Source organism: Sphaeramia orbicularis, chromosome 2, assembly GCF_902148855.1.
Source record: "Sphaeramia orbicularis chromosome 2, fSphaOr1.1, whole genome shotgun sequence".
NCBI classification, from domain to species: domain Eukaryota; kingdom Metazoa; phylum Chordata; class Actinopteri; order Kurtiformes; family Apogonidae; genus Sphaeramia; species Sphaeramia orbicularis.
In genome coordinates, this window is record NC_043958.1 from 27,780,583 (window position 1) to 27,796,503 (window position 15,921).

General features: G+C 39.5%; 3 protein-coding genes across 3 annotated transcripts in view; all 3 read left to right on the forward strand.

Moving 5' to 3' along the window:
• Positions 1-7,037, forward strand: part of LOC115431679 (zinc finger protein 664-like) — a gene marked incomplete at its 3' end in the record, with an annotated part of 114,913 nt that extends 107,876 nt beyond the window's left edge. Inside the window, exon 2 of the mRNA XM_030152280.1 lies at positions 6,391-7,037. Coding sequence (XP_030008140.1) covers positions 6,465-7,037 — 573 coding nt within the window. The remainder of the gene's footprint in view (positions 1-6,390) is intronic.
• Positions 1-15,921, forward strand: part of LOC115431685 (zinc finger protein 271-like) — a 145,695-nt gene that overhangs the window by 108,310 nt on the left and 21,464 nt on the right. The gene's annotated exons all lie outside the window — the stretch shown is intronic.
• LOC115431680 (protein ALP1-like) lies at positions 12,304-13,290 on the forward strand. The gene has a single exon (XM_030152296.1). It carries the CDS (start codon positions 12,304-12,306, stop codon positions 13,288-13,290), a length of 987 nt encoding a protein of 328 aa, XP_030008156.1.

Consider the following 15,921-nt stretch of genomic DNA (forward strand, 5'->3'; position numbering starts at 1 on the left):
TTGACTTGTGGAACTCTGAGCACTTTTTGTCCTGTCTGTAAGCTCAATCAAGTACCTGTCTAACATGTTCAATATATGTCTCGCTGTAATGCCAAAGCAATCACCTCGACTGCAAAACAAATCTACCCACGGGTACAAATATAGTAACCTTGAACCCTGAACCTTGCTGCCCATAATGTTGGAATAAAGTATTTTTCCTCTTGTCATGAAATGATTGTGAATGTGTGATTTCTTGTTCATCCAGTGGAACTGGACTATCCAGAATCAATCCCCAGTTGAATATGTGAGGTTGTCAGGTTCTGTCTGTGTTCCAGTCCTGTGGTTTGGATGCACATCAATCTAACTATAGAAGTGGGCGGGACTTTCACTGGAGTCATCTCATCTCATCCAATCATAGTCCATATATGACTTCTATCAGTGATCAATAGGAACTAGACTGATATCTGGAACCATTTACATGTTAGAAACCATCAAAATATGGACCATTAGAAGGAAAGGAACATTTAGAATATTTCAAAAATCTACATTTTTCCAAACTGTGAACAAACTTTGTAAACATTGTCCCAAAGAAGATACAGATGAAATTGAAATGAATTTGACCAATAGTTTCAGGGAAGAAGATGTTTGAAGAAATCACTAACGGAGACGACGCCTCCACAATAACTCATCAGCATTTTTACAAAGTGAGAGGATTATGGCTTTAGGCTGAAAATGACCATGACTTTAAAGGAGCGTATTTACAGAATAAAGACAGAATGTTTGGAGAAAAGTCATAAAGAGGTGGAAATATCTGGGGAATAGCCTCCACGTCTGCATTCAATTCATCTTTTGGGCTGAAAGTTGGAAAGAATTTTGACTCTTTACTCATAAAATTATATATTTTTTCCTAACATTATAATTTTATCCTTTGTACATTTACATCCATAAACACCTGTTTACTGGTGGAATTACGATATTTTAGTCATAAAGGCTTGTGAATGTTATTTCCATCTGTTTTTAGATACTTAAGCATCTTTCAGCAGTAAAATGTTCACATTCATTCATTCATTCATTCATGTCCAGAGTTTGTGTAACATGTTGTTTTGTTGCTTAAATGAAGAATTATTACAAATCTGACTCTGATTTACATTACATTGATATTTACAGTAAAAAAAAACATTTGGATTTATTACAAAATTCATTATAATTATTAAATGGAGTAAAAACCTCATTTACAGTTTTTTTTCTGATTCTAATCCAAAGTTTGTTCTGCTGATAAAATAAAAACAAACCCACCATTTCATATATTTCACGTCCCGGTCTGTGTTCTCCACCTGATACTGATCAGAGTTCCAACATTCCACTTGTCATTATCAGTTTATTCACATCAGAAAGTGTCAGAACATACTAGTACATTTCATTTATTCCATCAACAATCCAAACTGAGTGTTTTTACAGGTTTTACAGTGTTTTCACACGTATGTTGAGAAAAAAGTATTAAATCCTCACAAAAAACTGCTAATTTTGCACTGAAAATAAACTCAGATATGTGACTTGTTTTAGGAAATTCCTGCTCATTTTTAGATCATATGTGCACCAGGTTGTGTTGTTGTGTGTGTTTCTTATTTTATTTCATTATTTTTGTCAAACTGTGACTTTCTGTTCTCATAACATCTTACACTAGAATGAAGAGCTTTATTCTGAAACAACTTCCACCATGTATATTTTTTTTACATCAGCTCCAGATGGTGAGATGAAGCCTCATGAGGCATCGAACCACCTGAGCGAATTGGTTCGAGAAAGGGTTCATTTCTCGAGGCTTCATATGCACACGAAACCACCTACTGGCCATGTGTAGAATCACAGGCAGCTGGATCTGAACCACAGAATGAGTGATGCATTGAATTTTTGGGTCTGTTATGGCTCTTAGGAATGACTATGAATAACTAAAAATGTATGACCAAATAATTTCTCTACATAAAATATCACATATGTGATTAATAAAATATTTTTGAATGTATTCTGTGTGTGTAAATTTCCCCCAAATGGTAGTATCACAAGTGGGAAGTTGTATAGAGGGAATGCACATGCGTCACTTCCGCCTTGGGCCACGCCCCTCTAAGTCAGACGGAGTGGCAAAAACAAACCGGCTCAACACGGTGGAGTATAGCAGTAACTACAGCGAGACCGGGAAAAATGTGGAATATAACATGAAATTAAAGACAATTGGACTGGACATGGATCCATACAAGCTACCAAACAACAAGTGGTCTACGAACATTGATATGTGGCCAGAAATCACGTATCCTGACATTTAAATGAACCTGAGTTCAACGCCGGGAAAATACCCAATGCAAAGGCTGAAAGCATCCAAAAGCCAAAGAGTTGTTGACGTCCTCGTCGTCGTTAATTAGAGGATTCTAGCCTGTGAGTGCTTTCAATTCAACATACTATTGTTTTTGAGGTTTTATGTCAGTGCAGACGTATTTTCTTGGCGGTGATTGCCAAGGTAAAGGCCCAGCAGTAGTGCTCACAGTTCACTACTGATTTACTGGAGATGAACCCTTAGTATTGACCCAAGTGAGTGGATGATCTACTGGTACTTTTGATATTTAAGTAGAATTAACATCAAATACTTGATACAACACAGCTACAACAGTTTTGTGCTAGAGTAGCCCCTTATTTGGAAAACAAAGTTAGCCTCAGTTTAAGCTAGTTTACAAATTATGTAGAGCACAAGGTTCAGAATCACACAACTGAAGACAAAAATGTTTCAGTTATGAAATATAGAACTAAATGACAGATGCTAACATTAAGAGCTTTCCTAAGAAGTAACGTTAGCCAAAACGATATGTAATTTAAGGTATGATTTTACGCAAGAACTCAGCATAAATTAATGTTACCTGACACAAATCCAGGTTTCGTTGTCTGAAATCCAGTTATTTCTATGAATTGCAACGATCCATCTGCTTCTTCTGTCTTTGACTTTAGGTCGCCGCCAAAACGATAGCTCCGAGCGCTTTTTAAACCTATTTGTGCAATCAATGGCACAACAGCTCTTCCCCATTTTTTAGATTGTTCTAAAGTTTTTGCAGTATTCAAGCCAAAGTCGCTACTCATCTCCCTCTTTCTGCCACTCAGTGGACGTAACCGCGGTGACTTCCACCAGCAGTGACGTCACGTGCATACACTCCATGTTGTTGTTTTTTTTGTCACTTTAGGAAAATGTCATGACTTAAACAGGCAGAGGACAGTCAAAGTACTTGTGGAACTAGGAAGAGGGCACTGAACATACTTGTGTAACTTGGACAATGATGTGCAGGACAGGGGACATTTTATTTATTTTTATTCAGAAAGATCAGTTTCTCAACAGTTTTTGGTTTGGTTTGAAGTGATTTTTTTTTTTTTTTTTTTGACACAACCTCTCTGGTGTTTCAAAACACCCTTTCACATGATACAGAAGATACACAAGAACAACATTATATAAATTGGGGTACAGTAATTTTTGTCTCTCCCAGTTCTCCAGATAAGCAAACCTTATGTGTCTGAAATAATGTTAGATTTAGTTTACCTTATTAGGAGATTTCAAATCCAAATGTTCCCACACAGGGGAAATCCTCCTCCTCTTACCTGGCTCCATCCTCTTACTCATCCTTCTCTTCTCACTCTCCTAAATCTTCAAATGATCTCTCGCTCTAAACTCTTCAAACAATCTCCAAACTATATAAATGCTACCCAAACTCTAGTATCTCAACTCTGTTCAAACTCTGCACTGACCGGAACTCTCAATCAAAAACCCACATTTTGAATGGAGCCTGAGGGGTTTATTCTGCTGTCAAACCTGAATCACATAGAACTACTCCTAAACCACTGCGCGAAGCAGTCACGTGGTACAGCCGGGCAGCGAGGCTTCGAACGTCATCATTTTCAGCTCCTCCCCTAAATGAAGCAGGCCTTGACACGCGCTTCGCGGAAACGCCCCCTTCATTACTCGACACGCGCTTCGAAGCCTTGGCACATCTCCAAACATCATTAGGGTTCATCCAGCTTCATTCTACTCGATGTTAGTCGGTGGGTTTGGACACAGGTTCTCATCTTTTGATACTTAGGAGCAGTTTGAGCTCAAATCTACCCAAGTCTTTTTCCTCCTGGATATCTCGGTGCTCTCCGCTACAGTTAGCCGGTACCGGAGCTCCTAACTCTCGTGCAGTGAAGCGGAGACGGTCACGTGAGTTTGGATAGATTTCCTTTTCAGTCCTCGCGCTGCATGAACATGCTCCAGTTGTTTTCTATGCGCTGCATAGGAGTTTGTTTAGGGCCGTTGCTATGGAGATAACATGGCTGTAGTAGGAACAGCAGAGCTGGTATTTGTAATTCCGCCCAAAATACATAGTTGAATCTTATTTCCTGTTCAATAGAACAGAGTTTGTTCTGTTATAGATACTTCTACATTGTGTTGAATAACAGTGACTAACGCCCCCGTTTGTGCCTGAGCACCCCCCTCTCAGCTTTCTCATCCAGAACGCCCCCTGGGGGGCGGTCCCACCCCCGTTGACAAACCCTAGTGGAGGATGTTCAAGTCATGTCTGCTGTTTGTTTGTTCCACTTGTAGATTTCCTGCCTCAGTGGATGAAATCCTGGAAATGCAGAGCCATCATACAGACCTTCTGGAGCTGCTGGGTCACAGATTGGATCTTTAGAACTGAAAAGCTTTTCTGAGGTCAGTGAATACTCCAACTGTGGGATGGTTTGGATTTATTGAATTGCTGATTTCCTCTGTTGAGTCTATTAATGCCAGTGAATGCTGCTCTGCTTTATGTTTATCTATGAATTTGTCCAACCCTTTACTGAATAGTTTTTTCTAGAATTTGTGAGAATTGAGGTCGAACTGAAACAGGTCTGTAGTTTGTGAAATGGTGGTTAATCCTAGATTTATAAAGAGGGAACTTTTGCAACTTTCATTTGGTTTTAATTTAAACATAGTCCAGGTTGACTGTTGGTTTACAGAAATGTGTATTCCTGGTGTTTCATACACCGTATAATTGTTTGTGTGTGCTTTTTTGTTTTGAAGATGGTTTTAGCAGAGATGAGAGAAGAGTTTGGTGCGTTCATGTCTCACAGATAGCTGCTGTCTAGTCTGACTGAATTTGTCGTGTATGGAGCAGGAGATCAGGAAGGATTTTTCCTCCTGTTGCTCAGTACATGTGCAGACTATTAGTAGATGGAGTTGTAATATGAAACAAACTTCACTTTGTTCTTGCTCCTTAGTGAGTCATGTGTTGTTTGTATGTGAGGTTTTATCAAATATTGTTTGTCCTTTTAACATTGAGTATCTGCTGCTGTTTGAATCAGTTACTTTGCTTCTTTGAACTGGTGTTTTGTATTGTGTTATTTTGCAGATGTTGCAGAATTCGTATCAGTAATGCTATTGTTGTGTTTCTACTTTTATTGTTGAGATGATGTGATATGAGATGATGCAGACTATTGGCAGATGGAGTTGTAATGTAATGTTTAGTTCTGGCTCCTTGGTGAACCCCCACCCCCATTGTACTTCTGATATTTGTTGTAATTGTTGGCTCTCCTGGCCTTTGTTTCCCTGAGCCCCCTCCTCATCTGGTCCATAGTGAGGGAGAGGGGGTGATCGGTGACTGGTGGGGCTCATCTGTTACAGGGAGGGGCAGAGGTGGCAATAAAACAGCTGGGGGGGGGGGGGTCCATACTGAAGAGGTGTGAAGAGGGACCTGAATGGGTGGGGGCTGGAGTCAGGACAGATTCAAACCTGTTGAAATGCAAATTCAGCTCGTTTGCCCAGTCCTGATCTCCATCAAATAGTGGGCGGTCGTTACTTGATGTGTTCAGGGTCCAGCGGTGAATTAGGATGTATCACCAAGAAAAAGCAAACTGGTATAACTCAACAGTTTTTTGTCCAATCAGCACCAAACTGATAAGAGTCACACCCTGAACATGACATGACAATATTGAGTCTGACTCATATTCAGTATCATACTCATACTATTGGTAACAACAAATGACATGTTTTGGTGTTTTGATGTGCAGATTGAACATGTCCAACTTAAATTTCCTCAGAAAACCCTAAGTTCAGGATTTAATACGTTCCAAGTTGGTGACCTTAGGTAACGTCATATGATCGTGGTGGTGCTACGAATTCTGAGGTTTTTTTTTATAAAACAAGAAATTGTTGTAACTCATTTGTACTTTGTCAAATCTACATCAATTTCACATGTAGCATAAGAGGACTGAGTTATTAAAAGTTTGAAAATGTCCTATTAATTATCTAAGTAGTTAATTTTGTCTGTCTGCTTAATCTGGTTTGAAAGGGATGTGTTTGTTGTGTTCCATTCCATTGCATTTCAGTGACCACCTCTTCTGTTTTTTTGTGTTTTGATGTACAGAGAAACCAAAGGTGGATTTAAAGAGAAACCTAAAAGTTGTATCTGGACAAAGATCACCTGATTCCAGCAAACATGGATGGAAGACCCACCTGTGACCAGTGTGGAAAGACTTTCGGCAGAGCAAGTAACCTAAGACAACACCAACGCATCCACTCTGGAGAAAAACCATATGGGTGTGACCAGTGTGGAAATGCTTTCACCACAGGAAGTCACCTAAAAAAACATCAACGCATCCACACTGGAGAAAAACCATATTACTGTGACCTGTGTGGAAAGACTTTCACCAGAACAAGTCACCTAAAAAAACACCAACACATCCACACTGGAGAAAAACCATATTACTGTGACAAGTGTGGGAATGCTTTTGCCACAGCAAGTTACCTAAAACAACACCAACACGTCCACACTGGAGAAAGACCATATAAATGTGACCAGTGTGGAAATGCTTTCACCAGAGCAAGTGACCTAAAAATCCACCAGCGCCTCCACACTGGAGAAAAACCATATGCCTGTGGCCAATGCGGAAAGAGTTTCATCCAAATGAATGGGCTTAAATATCACCAACACATCCACACTGGAGTAAAACCATATAACTGTGACCAGTGTGGGAAGTCTTTCACCAACAGTAATTCCCTAAAAATCCACCAACATACCCACACTGGAGAAAGACCCAAGTCCATTCCATAATTTCACACCCACAACCCAAATCCATCTACACTTCACATCTGTCCTCACTTTAGTCCATTCACAAATATAAAAACCTCTGAAATTACAATTACTCTGTCTTACTCTGAAAGAAATCTTGAATGCTATTTGGAACAATATTATTTTTACTTTATAAATCATTTACAGTATCCTGCAATTTTCAGGGTTTCAAGTGGAATAAATCAGTTATTGGTTGCTTCAAAATATCCTACTTTATTACTTACTTTATTAATAATTAGGTATGTTGTCAGTACAGGTTCAGTTATTGTCACGTTTATATCAGTGAAATATGACTTTGTCCTAATTTGATGTGTTTGTGAGATGTATCTTATGCTAAATGGCAGATGAAGTGTGACTTTGAATCTTGCTCTAGGCCATGCAAAAAGGCTCCGTACTGAACGCTATTGTAACGCTGCTAACCTCAATTTCAAAAACAAAGTGATAATGTGTGAAAAAAAACAAAAGAAGGAATAAAATGTTACAAGTACTTTGCTTGATGAGTGTTTTTGATTTGCAAATCTAAGTTGTATTCTGATTTATACTTTGTGTATTTTCACCTTTGTGCTGAACAGTGATGAAAAGGTCACGTTCAGCACAATGTGCCTGTTTTGCAACGTGGACATTTTTTGTGGTTAAGGTGAGCTGAGTGTAATCTGAATTATGAACTTGGAAACTTACTGTGGTCAAGAAATGCTAGCCTCCCTGCGTTAATGTTTGACCAAGGCGTAACTCTTGAAGCTCTTTGTGGTTAAACTGTGCTATCTAAGCTAAACTCCCTGTGCAAATGTCAAACCAAGGCATGACCCTTGATCAAACTGTCAAATGCATAAGTGCTATTTTGCAGATTTTGCAGATGTCCAATGCACTTGTTAAATTTAAAGTGAACTTTCAAATGGGTGTGTGCTCAGAGTGATTGACGTATATACTGACATGTTTTGTTTGACGTCTGTACTGACGCATTTTACCCAGCAATCTTTAACCAATCATAAGTGTTTGTTGAACTTGTGTAACTGAATATGGGAGTAACTAAACATGGAAGTCTTCAATGAGTCACTAAATACTATAAAATGTAATGAAGATTTTTATCTGTTAGACGAATAGTGTCTTTGATGGGATACTAGTGGTAAACTGCCTTCTCTGACAACTCACAATTTTTGGATTTTTGTGAATCATTGCTGTTTTCAATAAACCAGATTGTGGGTTAACCTTTTTTAAACTTCAGCCTTGCCTACTGGTGGATTTTTTCTTCATTCTCCTATTGTGTTTTTCCATTGGCAGCTTTAAGTGGTAAGTTTCTTTAACATATTAGTTAACCCCCATTGCTGGCTGGACCTGAATTTTAACGGGGTATCTGAGCAGGATAGAGAACACCGGCAGTCATGCACTTTGCAGGCACGTAGAGTTAAGCCCATGGTGCAGCAAAGATAGTTACCCGGTGTTAAAATATAAAGGTATCTGGGGCAGTAATCCATTAACTAATATTATTGTAGTTTTTTGTGATTATTGTGCTACGTGCTTAACATGTTATCATGTGCATCACTGAGTGTTCTTTAAAGGTGCGGCAGACTTTTGTGACCAATTTTTCATCAAATCTGTAAAACCTCAGTCATAGCCTAAGTATCACGAATCTGTAAGTCTTTCTGTGATTACTCACCTGAATCTCTGGCATTACGGTGAACAATTTCTTAGTGCCATCCACCGTAAACAAACCATGTGTTTACAAACCGAGTCGGGAGGTCACTCGGGCATCTTCGGAATTTTGTCACGACGTGGATTGTGGGAAGTGAAGGCTCCTTACAGTGGCAGCTGGAACAGACACGATCAGAAACGGCGTGAGCTCCCTTCCCTCTATGCATATTCCTCCAGCCGTTTCCGCGTGTTTGTTTCATCCATATAATACCATATGGTCACGCTGCCGCTGTCAGGTGGCTGCGCGAACCTTTGTTTCCCACAATGCACGTCATGACAAAATTCCGACGATGCCCGAGTGACCTCCGGTGTAATGCAAGAGATTCAGGTGAGTAATCACAGAAAGACTTACAGATTCGTGATACTGAGGATATGACTGAGGTTTTACAGATTTAATGAGAAATTGATCACGAAAGTCTCCTGCACCTTTAAGTCTTATTAAAGCATAGACTCAGAAATGGAAATAATGCTGAACTTGAAATAATGCTCGAATTCAAATAATGCTCGAATTCAAGTGATGCTTGAATTCAAATAATGCTGAAATATAAATTATGTTGAAATTCAAATAATGCTGGAATTCAAATGCTGAAATTCGTCAGACTCCTGCTCTCCAGGAGGCAGAGACTCAGGCACGACCTCCTGATTTTTTTCCCCATTTTTCATGGTTATCATAATGTATTTGTCTTTTGTGAATCTACTTGGGGGCATTTGTGAATTTTGAGGAAAATCAAAGTCTGTGATTTGAACTGGTCTGTTTTTTTACAAGTGGACACCTAGTGCTGTCATCAGTCAGGTTTGGCCACAGTGCAGGATCATCAGCCACAACTGGAGGACCTTCCTTTGTTGATAATTCAGGTGCAGGTGAGGAGGTGGTTTAGGAAGTGCTGGCTGGGACATCCTCTCGGGTTTCCTCAAAGGACTCCCCATAATCTACGCTGAGTAAGACCATAATGATCAGCCTAATTATTACCATTGTAAATAATCCAAATTAGACATTATTTTTGACTGAATGAATACTTTATTAACCCATAAAAACCCAAACACACACCATCAACCAAAACCATCTACTGATCTAAAATATTAAACCCTTACTGATCCACTAATCCTATCAATACATGTCAATAATTGGTGTAAAATGCAGTTTTGTCGTCTTTTCATGGTCATCAGATATGACCTGTTTGGACGTTCAGAGGCTTTGTAGTTACCATGGAAATACCGTCATCTTCTACAACATTGATTCACCAGTAAAACCCATGGAGTTGAATAAATAACAGTGGATGAACACACTTGGTTTTATGTTTAATCAATGATATTTTTGCTGAAAACATAACTTATCCCTCAATTTTTTTCTGATTTGCTATAATAACCTTTGAATTTACTCTGAGCTTTAATGAACATCTGCATGATCAGTGAATTAAATATAGGAAAATACATGATTTACACTGAAAAAACTTAAAATAAAGAGGATAATATTACAATAAATGGTGATAAATCACTTTGGAAAGTTTATAAATAGGGAAAAATCTATTTGGGAACTGACACAAAAGTATCAGTGGGTCTTTATGGGTTAATCCCAAATTGGGAAATTGCTTTTTTGCAGCAGCGTTAAGTATAGTAAAAAAACAGAAGAATAACAGAAGCACACAATAAAGAATAAAAATACACCCAATAAAATTAAATAATTAATAAATAACACACAAACCTTTATCTATAGAGGATGTGGCAACTTTGTGAGTAGACACACCAGGAATTTAAGCAAAGCACCGAATTAAAAAAGGTAACACCAGTGGTGTAGTCTATGTGATACACAGGTATACACCGTATACCCACAACAATAGGTCCCAAATTTCCGTATATCCACTGAAAATTGTGCAAAGATACGTATCAGCATGGTTTATGACATACTTTCACTTTCCTGTTCATAAATTTGCCTACTCTCTTACAAAGCGGACACTTTTGGACCACAGGGGCTTCTGTCAGGCGTGACGTAGACCCGATGTTAACTAATAAGGAATCAGTGAATGTGTATGGAGGGCACGAGTCAACTACTTGAACTGGTCCAACAACGTTTTATGCATTTGTTTCCTGTATTTGTGCTCTCTTTACTAAAGAATCCAATCTAAGGCCATCCACAGCAGCTTTACCTGCTGGTAGGGAAGGGGAGGAGCCTGCTGACGCTACAGTCTACAGCAGGGGTCACCAATCCTGGTCCTCGAGGACATTTTGTTCAAATTCGACAAAAGTACAATTTCAAAGCTAAGAACAATGTATTTATCCTTTCCTATAGCTCCCAAAGCCAAAGAAACACACTTCAAAATAATGAATGATATCTACCCATCAAAAGAGTTACTTAGACTTCGTTTCAATGTACAGGATAACAGTTGTACATTCTGCAATACCGATATTGAAACAACAGACCATTTATTTTTCTTTTGTCGTATGGTGCAAGTGTTTTGGACAGACTTACAAAATTGGTTAAAAGAAATATTTCCTTCATCTACATATTATTTTACGAGAGATGACATAACATTTGGTGTTCTGGTAAATAACAAAAAAGAAGAACTCTGTATTAATGTGATTTTATGTATTGCTAAATTCTGTATTCACAAAAGCAAATGTCAAAAATGCCCACCCAACTTTTGTGTTTGTGAACTCAAACTGTACTTGGAATCCTTAAAATGTATGAAAAGACCCAAAGCTGTAAAACTTCACTCTTATTTATGTGACATTCCCCTGGACTCAAATGAACAATGAACTAACCTCCCCTTGCAGACTGATTTTGTTTCTTTTTTCTCTATCTCTCTATTTCTTGAAATTTAATTGTTCCCATTCGTTGCCGATGCACATTCACAACGCCATGTTTGTTATAAGGCACTGTTGTACTGTTATTTTTGAATGTTTTGCCAATAAATTAAAAAAAAAAAAAAAATCCTGGTCCTCGAAGGCCGGAATCCTGCATGTTTTACCTTCTGTTGACATGGAAACGGTGCCTAGAGTGCCTGAATCCGGAAACTTTTGATACCAGGGTCCAGGGTGGAATGTTATCGATACGCTCCGCATTTCAGCTCCGTGTTAACGCGAATCGAAGCGTTCCGGGGTAAAATATGACGTCACCGGATGCGCGCGCAGCCAAGAACCGCCAGTTAACCCACTCCAGGCCAGTTGGTGGCGGTAATGCGCCTCCAAGCTGGTTTGCCAGCCTCTATGACACAATAAAGCTGCAGAAAAAGAGGGAACAACCACAACAATAATGGCCGATTTCAGAACAACATACGTGCTGCTAACTGTGCTCAGTTTGCTGTCGCTTCTCCACCAAAAGTTAGACTTACTGCGTCTACACTCTGACCAGCGGAGACGCATTTCTTATATTCGCCAATGCCTGAGTCAACCCCTAACGTACCACCGAAGGAGGACAGTTAGGAAACGGTGTTGGACCAGACCGGGGAGGACAAGCTGCTGGTGGGATAACTTTGTGAATGGCACTGTCGACGAGCAAGCATGGACGGAAAACTTCCGCATGTCTCAAGCCTCTCTTGTTGCTCTCACCGAAGAACTTCGTCCTTACATTGAGGGGGAAATGACGAATATGAGAGCACCAGTCGGGGTTCTGAAAAAAGTGGCGTGCACGCTATATTATCTGAGTGACGAAGGACGGCTACGAAAAACTGCAAATGCCTTTGGATTATCACGAGCGACTGTGTCGATCATCGTGAGACGAACATGCAAAGCTATTACGTCTCACCTTGGTCCAAAATATATCAAGCTTCCATTCTGTGAGTCCAAAGTTGAGGCATTGGTTTCCGGATTTCAACGTGCTCATGGTATGCCTCAGTGTTTAGGGGCTGTGGATGGGACTCATATCGAAATTAAACAGCCCTCTGTAAACTCCACGGATTATCTCAACAGGAAGGGAAAGTACTCCATCAACGTTCAAGCTGTATGTGACTACAATTACCGATTCATGGATGTTGTCATAAAGTGGCCTGGAAGTGTCCATGATGCACGTGTTTTTGCCAATTCTAAGGTAAATACACACTTAAAGACCGGAAAGATCCCATCCATGGAGAAGAAGATTTTGGACGACGAAGAGGCCATACCCATTTATCTTTTGGGTGACCCTGCTTACCCTCTAATGCCCTACTTAATGAAGGAGTACTGCAATGGTGGATCCACTCCCCAAGAACAATACTTTGGACTTTGTCTCTGTAGAGCCCGCATGGTTATCGAGTGTGCGTTCGGGCGGCTCAAAGCCAGGTTTGCATCACTCAGAAGGCCTATGGACATTAATATACGCGACTTGCCCCATGTTATATATGCATGCTTTGTTCTACACAATTACTGTGAGGTAAATAAGGAGACTCTCGACGAACATAGTGTTTCTGGAGCCATTCACTGTGACAAAGACTGCCAGCCTCCCACACAGAGCAACAACTACATCACCGACTGTAATGAAGGAGGTGGAAAGAGAGTCAGGAGAATCCTCACCAGATTCCTTGACCCTTAGTATCCTATTTTAATACATTTCCTATGCAATCAGTGGCCCACATTTTGGGGAGTGCTTCTGTGGAAGGAAATTGATGGTTTAAATATATATAAATAGAGTTTGGATCAGTGACAAGTAAGGGTGTGCATGGTTAGTAGTTCAAAAATGCTACCATTGTTTTCAAAGCTTGGGTCAGGTTTGCAAAATTGAAGAAACTTGCACTGAAATTCAAGCCTGACAGCAAGCCCAACTGAACTTATGCTTATCATCAGGGGCCCAAGTTATAACAAAACCCTTAATTTGATGGGTTTTTTTCTTATAAGTGTAACCTATTCAAATTCCAACTGAACCACTGCAAGAAGAAAATGTGCATTATCTCGTTAAACCCACACTTGTTTGTAATTAAAGAAGCAGGTTAATACTTTAAGTTGTGCTATCAAGCATCAGTAGTACATTAAAATATATATATGTATACCAGCTTTACAATTCATAGAACCAAAGAAAAGAGACTGCAACAATTTTTTTTTCATTTTATTACAATGAATTAACAGTTACACAAAAAGTGTTCAGTGCAAAAACAGCAATCCAGTAAATATATATATACATATAAGGCAAACGACTAATAAAAAAATTGAGGTAGTATGTGCAAAAAAGTGGATGTGCAGTGGGAAAAGTGTTTACTGTGCCACTTTCATAAACTTTAAAAATCGTCCCCAGCAATTGTGTCGTCGCCCATGCGACCTGTGTTGTATGCAGCTGCTGTTTGTCTGGGCGATGGGAAGTGTGACTGTGCATAGGAGGAGTTCTGTATGTTGTACAGTCCAGGTGGGGGTCCCTGCATGATTGGGTGCCCTCCACTGCTGCCAGCAAAGGGAAAGGGGTTTGGCTGCAGCTGCATCATCATATGATGCAGCACATCAGTAATTGTCTTTGTGATGGTGGCTATATTGTCTGCGATCCTGTCCAGCCTTTTGCTGGTCCTCCTCTCTGACTCCTCCAGCAGGTCCACCATTCACTTCTTCAGGGTGAGCTCCTCCTGCACAGCTGGATCTCCATGAAGCTTGCGCTTCAGCCGATCCCTTCTGTGGTTAAGAAGCCTTGTCTGATAAAAGAAGCACAGTGAAAGTGTATGAATTAAAAAGGAAGCACGAAGTTTGAGTACAACGTTGATCATGTACAGTAAACCACTTTGAACAAAGGGCATCATGCACCCCTGTGTATGAGCACCCCCTCCCCCACACATGCACAGAACAACACAAAACAACAACAGTTGTGTTTGTCCACGTTTGTTGAGTGTATTTAAAAAGTTATAGTACGTTCTTACATAAGTTAGCAAAAGTAAACATAGCATTACTTTCAACCTTTCAATGAGCTGAATTTGCATTTCAACAGGTTTGACTCTGTCCCCACTCTAGCCCCCACCCATTCATGTGAGGAGTCACATCTATCCAGAATAGTAGCCCCCCCCCCCCCCCCCCCCCCCCCACACACACACACACACACACACACACACCCTGCTGCAACCCTCGACACTTCAGCTCCACTCACCCCTCCAGAACGATGCCTCCCCCCTGCTGATACCAGCATCACCTCTGCCCCTCACACACCAATCTACACCCCCCACAGGGGAGTTTCTCAGCCCCACAGTTCACGGTTTAGTTGTGTGTTTTATGTACGTTAGCTTAAAACACATTTCAGTTTTATATTTAAACTTGATATCCTTCTTGCAATAATATATTTTCAAAGGGGTAAATAATCAACAAATAAACTAACAAAATAACAAACAAAAATCAAGAAGAATTAGTTATTCAATCCCCCAGTGAATTCGCATCTTTTGAATTTTCGTCCTAACATTGGTGATATTTAAATTTTAGCCTTAGCTCGTAGCTAAAATCCAGCTACGCGAACATAGCTGATTGAAACTAATAATATTTTTAATATTGCTGTCCTTACCATTCCGTAATGGAAAGTCGAGTCTGGTCTTCCTTGGCGGGTCCTCGGTGGTCTTCCCTCTTGGATGGTCTTCTGGTTCTGGTCTTCACTGTTGGTTCTTGGTTCAGTGGTCCCTGGTCTGGTCTCGTGCTGTACTCAGCTGCTTGTACTCGATGCTAGTTGTTAGCGTAAATGCTACTAGCTGAAATCGGTTAGCTTCTCCACAGCTCAAGAAGTAGATTTTCTCCCTCAAGTTGAGATTGAAATGCGATCGTTAAAACGCTTCCAGTGTGTGTGTGTACTTATATATGTATATATATATATATATACTTATGTACTTATATTGTACATACATATATACATATATATATATATATATATATATATATATATATATATGTGTATATGTATATATATATATATATATATATATATATATATATATATATATATATATGTATGTATGTATGTATGTATGTATGTATACACTGTCCAACTGAAATGATGAAAAAGGGAAATGCACATGTGTAAAGAACATAATACGAACATCTCTACATGTGTGTAATGAAAACAGAAATTCCATTTGAATGAAATCAGACAATCAGTGACTTTCAGAGCAATGACCCATTTACACACGTTGTTTTTACTGACAGAGTTTCATGTTTTGATAAAATAAAACTGCTTTGATAGTGGAACTTACAGGACAATATGCCATTACTA

Coding starts and splice junctions, on each gene's coding strand:
- LOC115431680 (XM_030152296.1), top strand. CDS start 12,304: ATGTCTCAAGCCTCTCTTGTTGCTCTCACCGAAGAACTTCGTCCTTAC.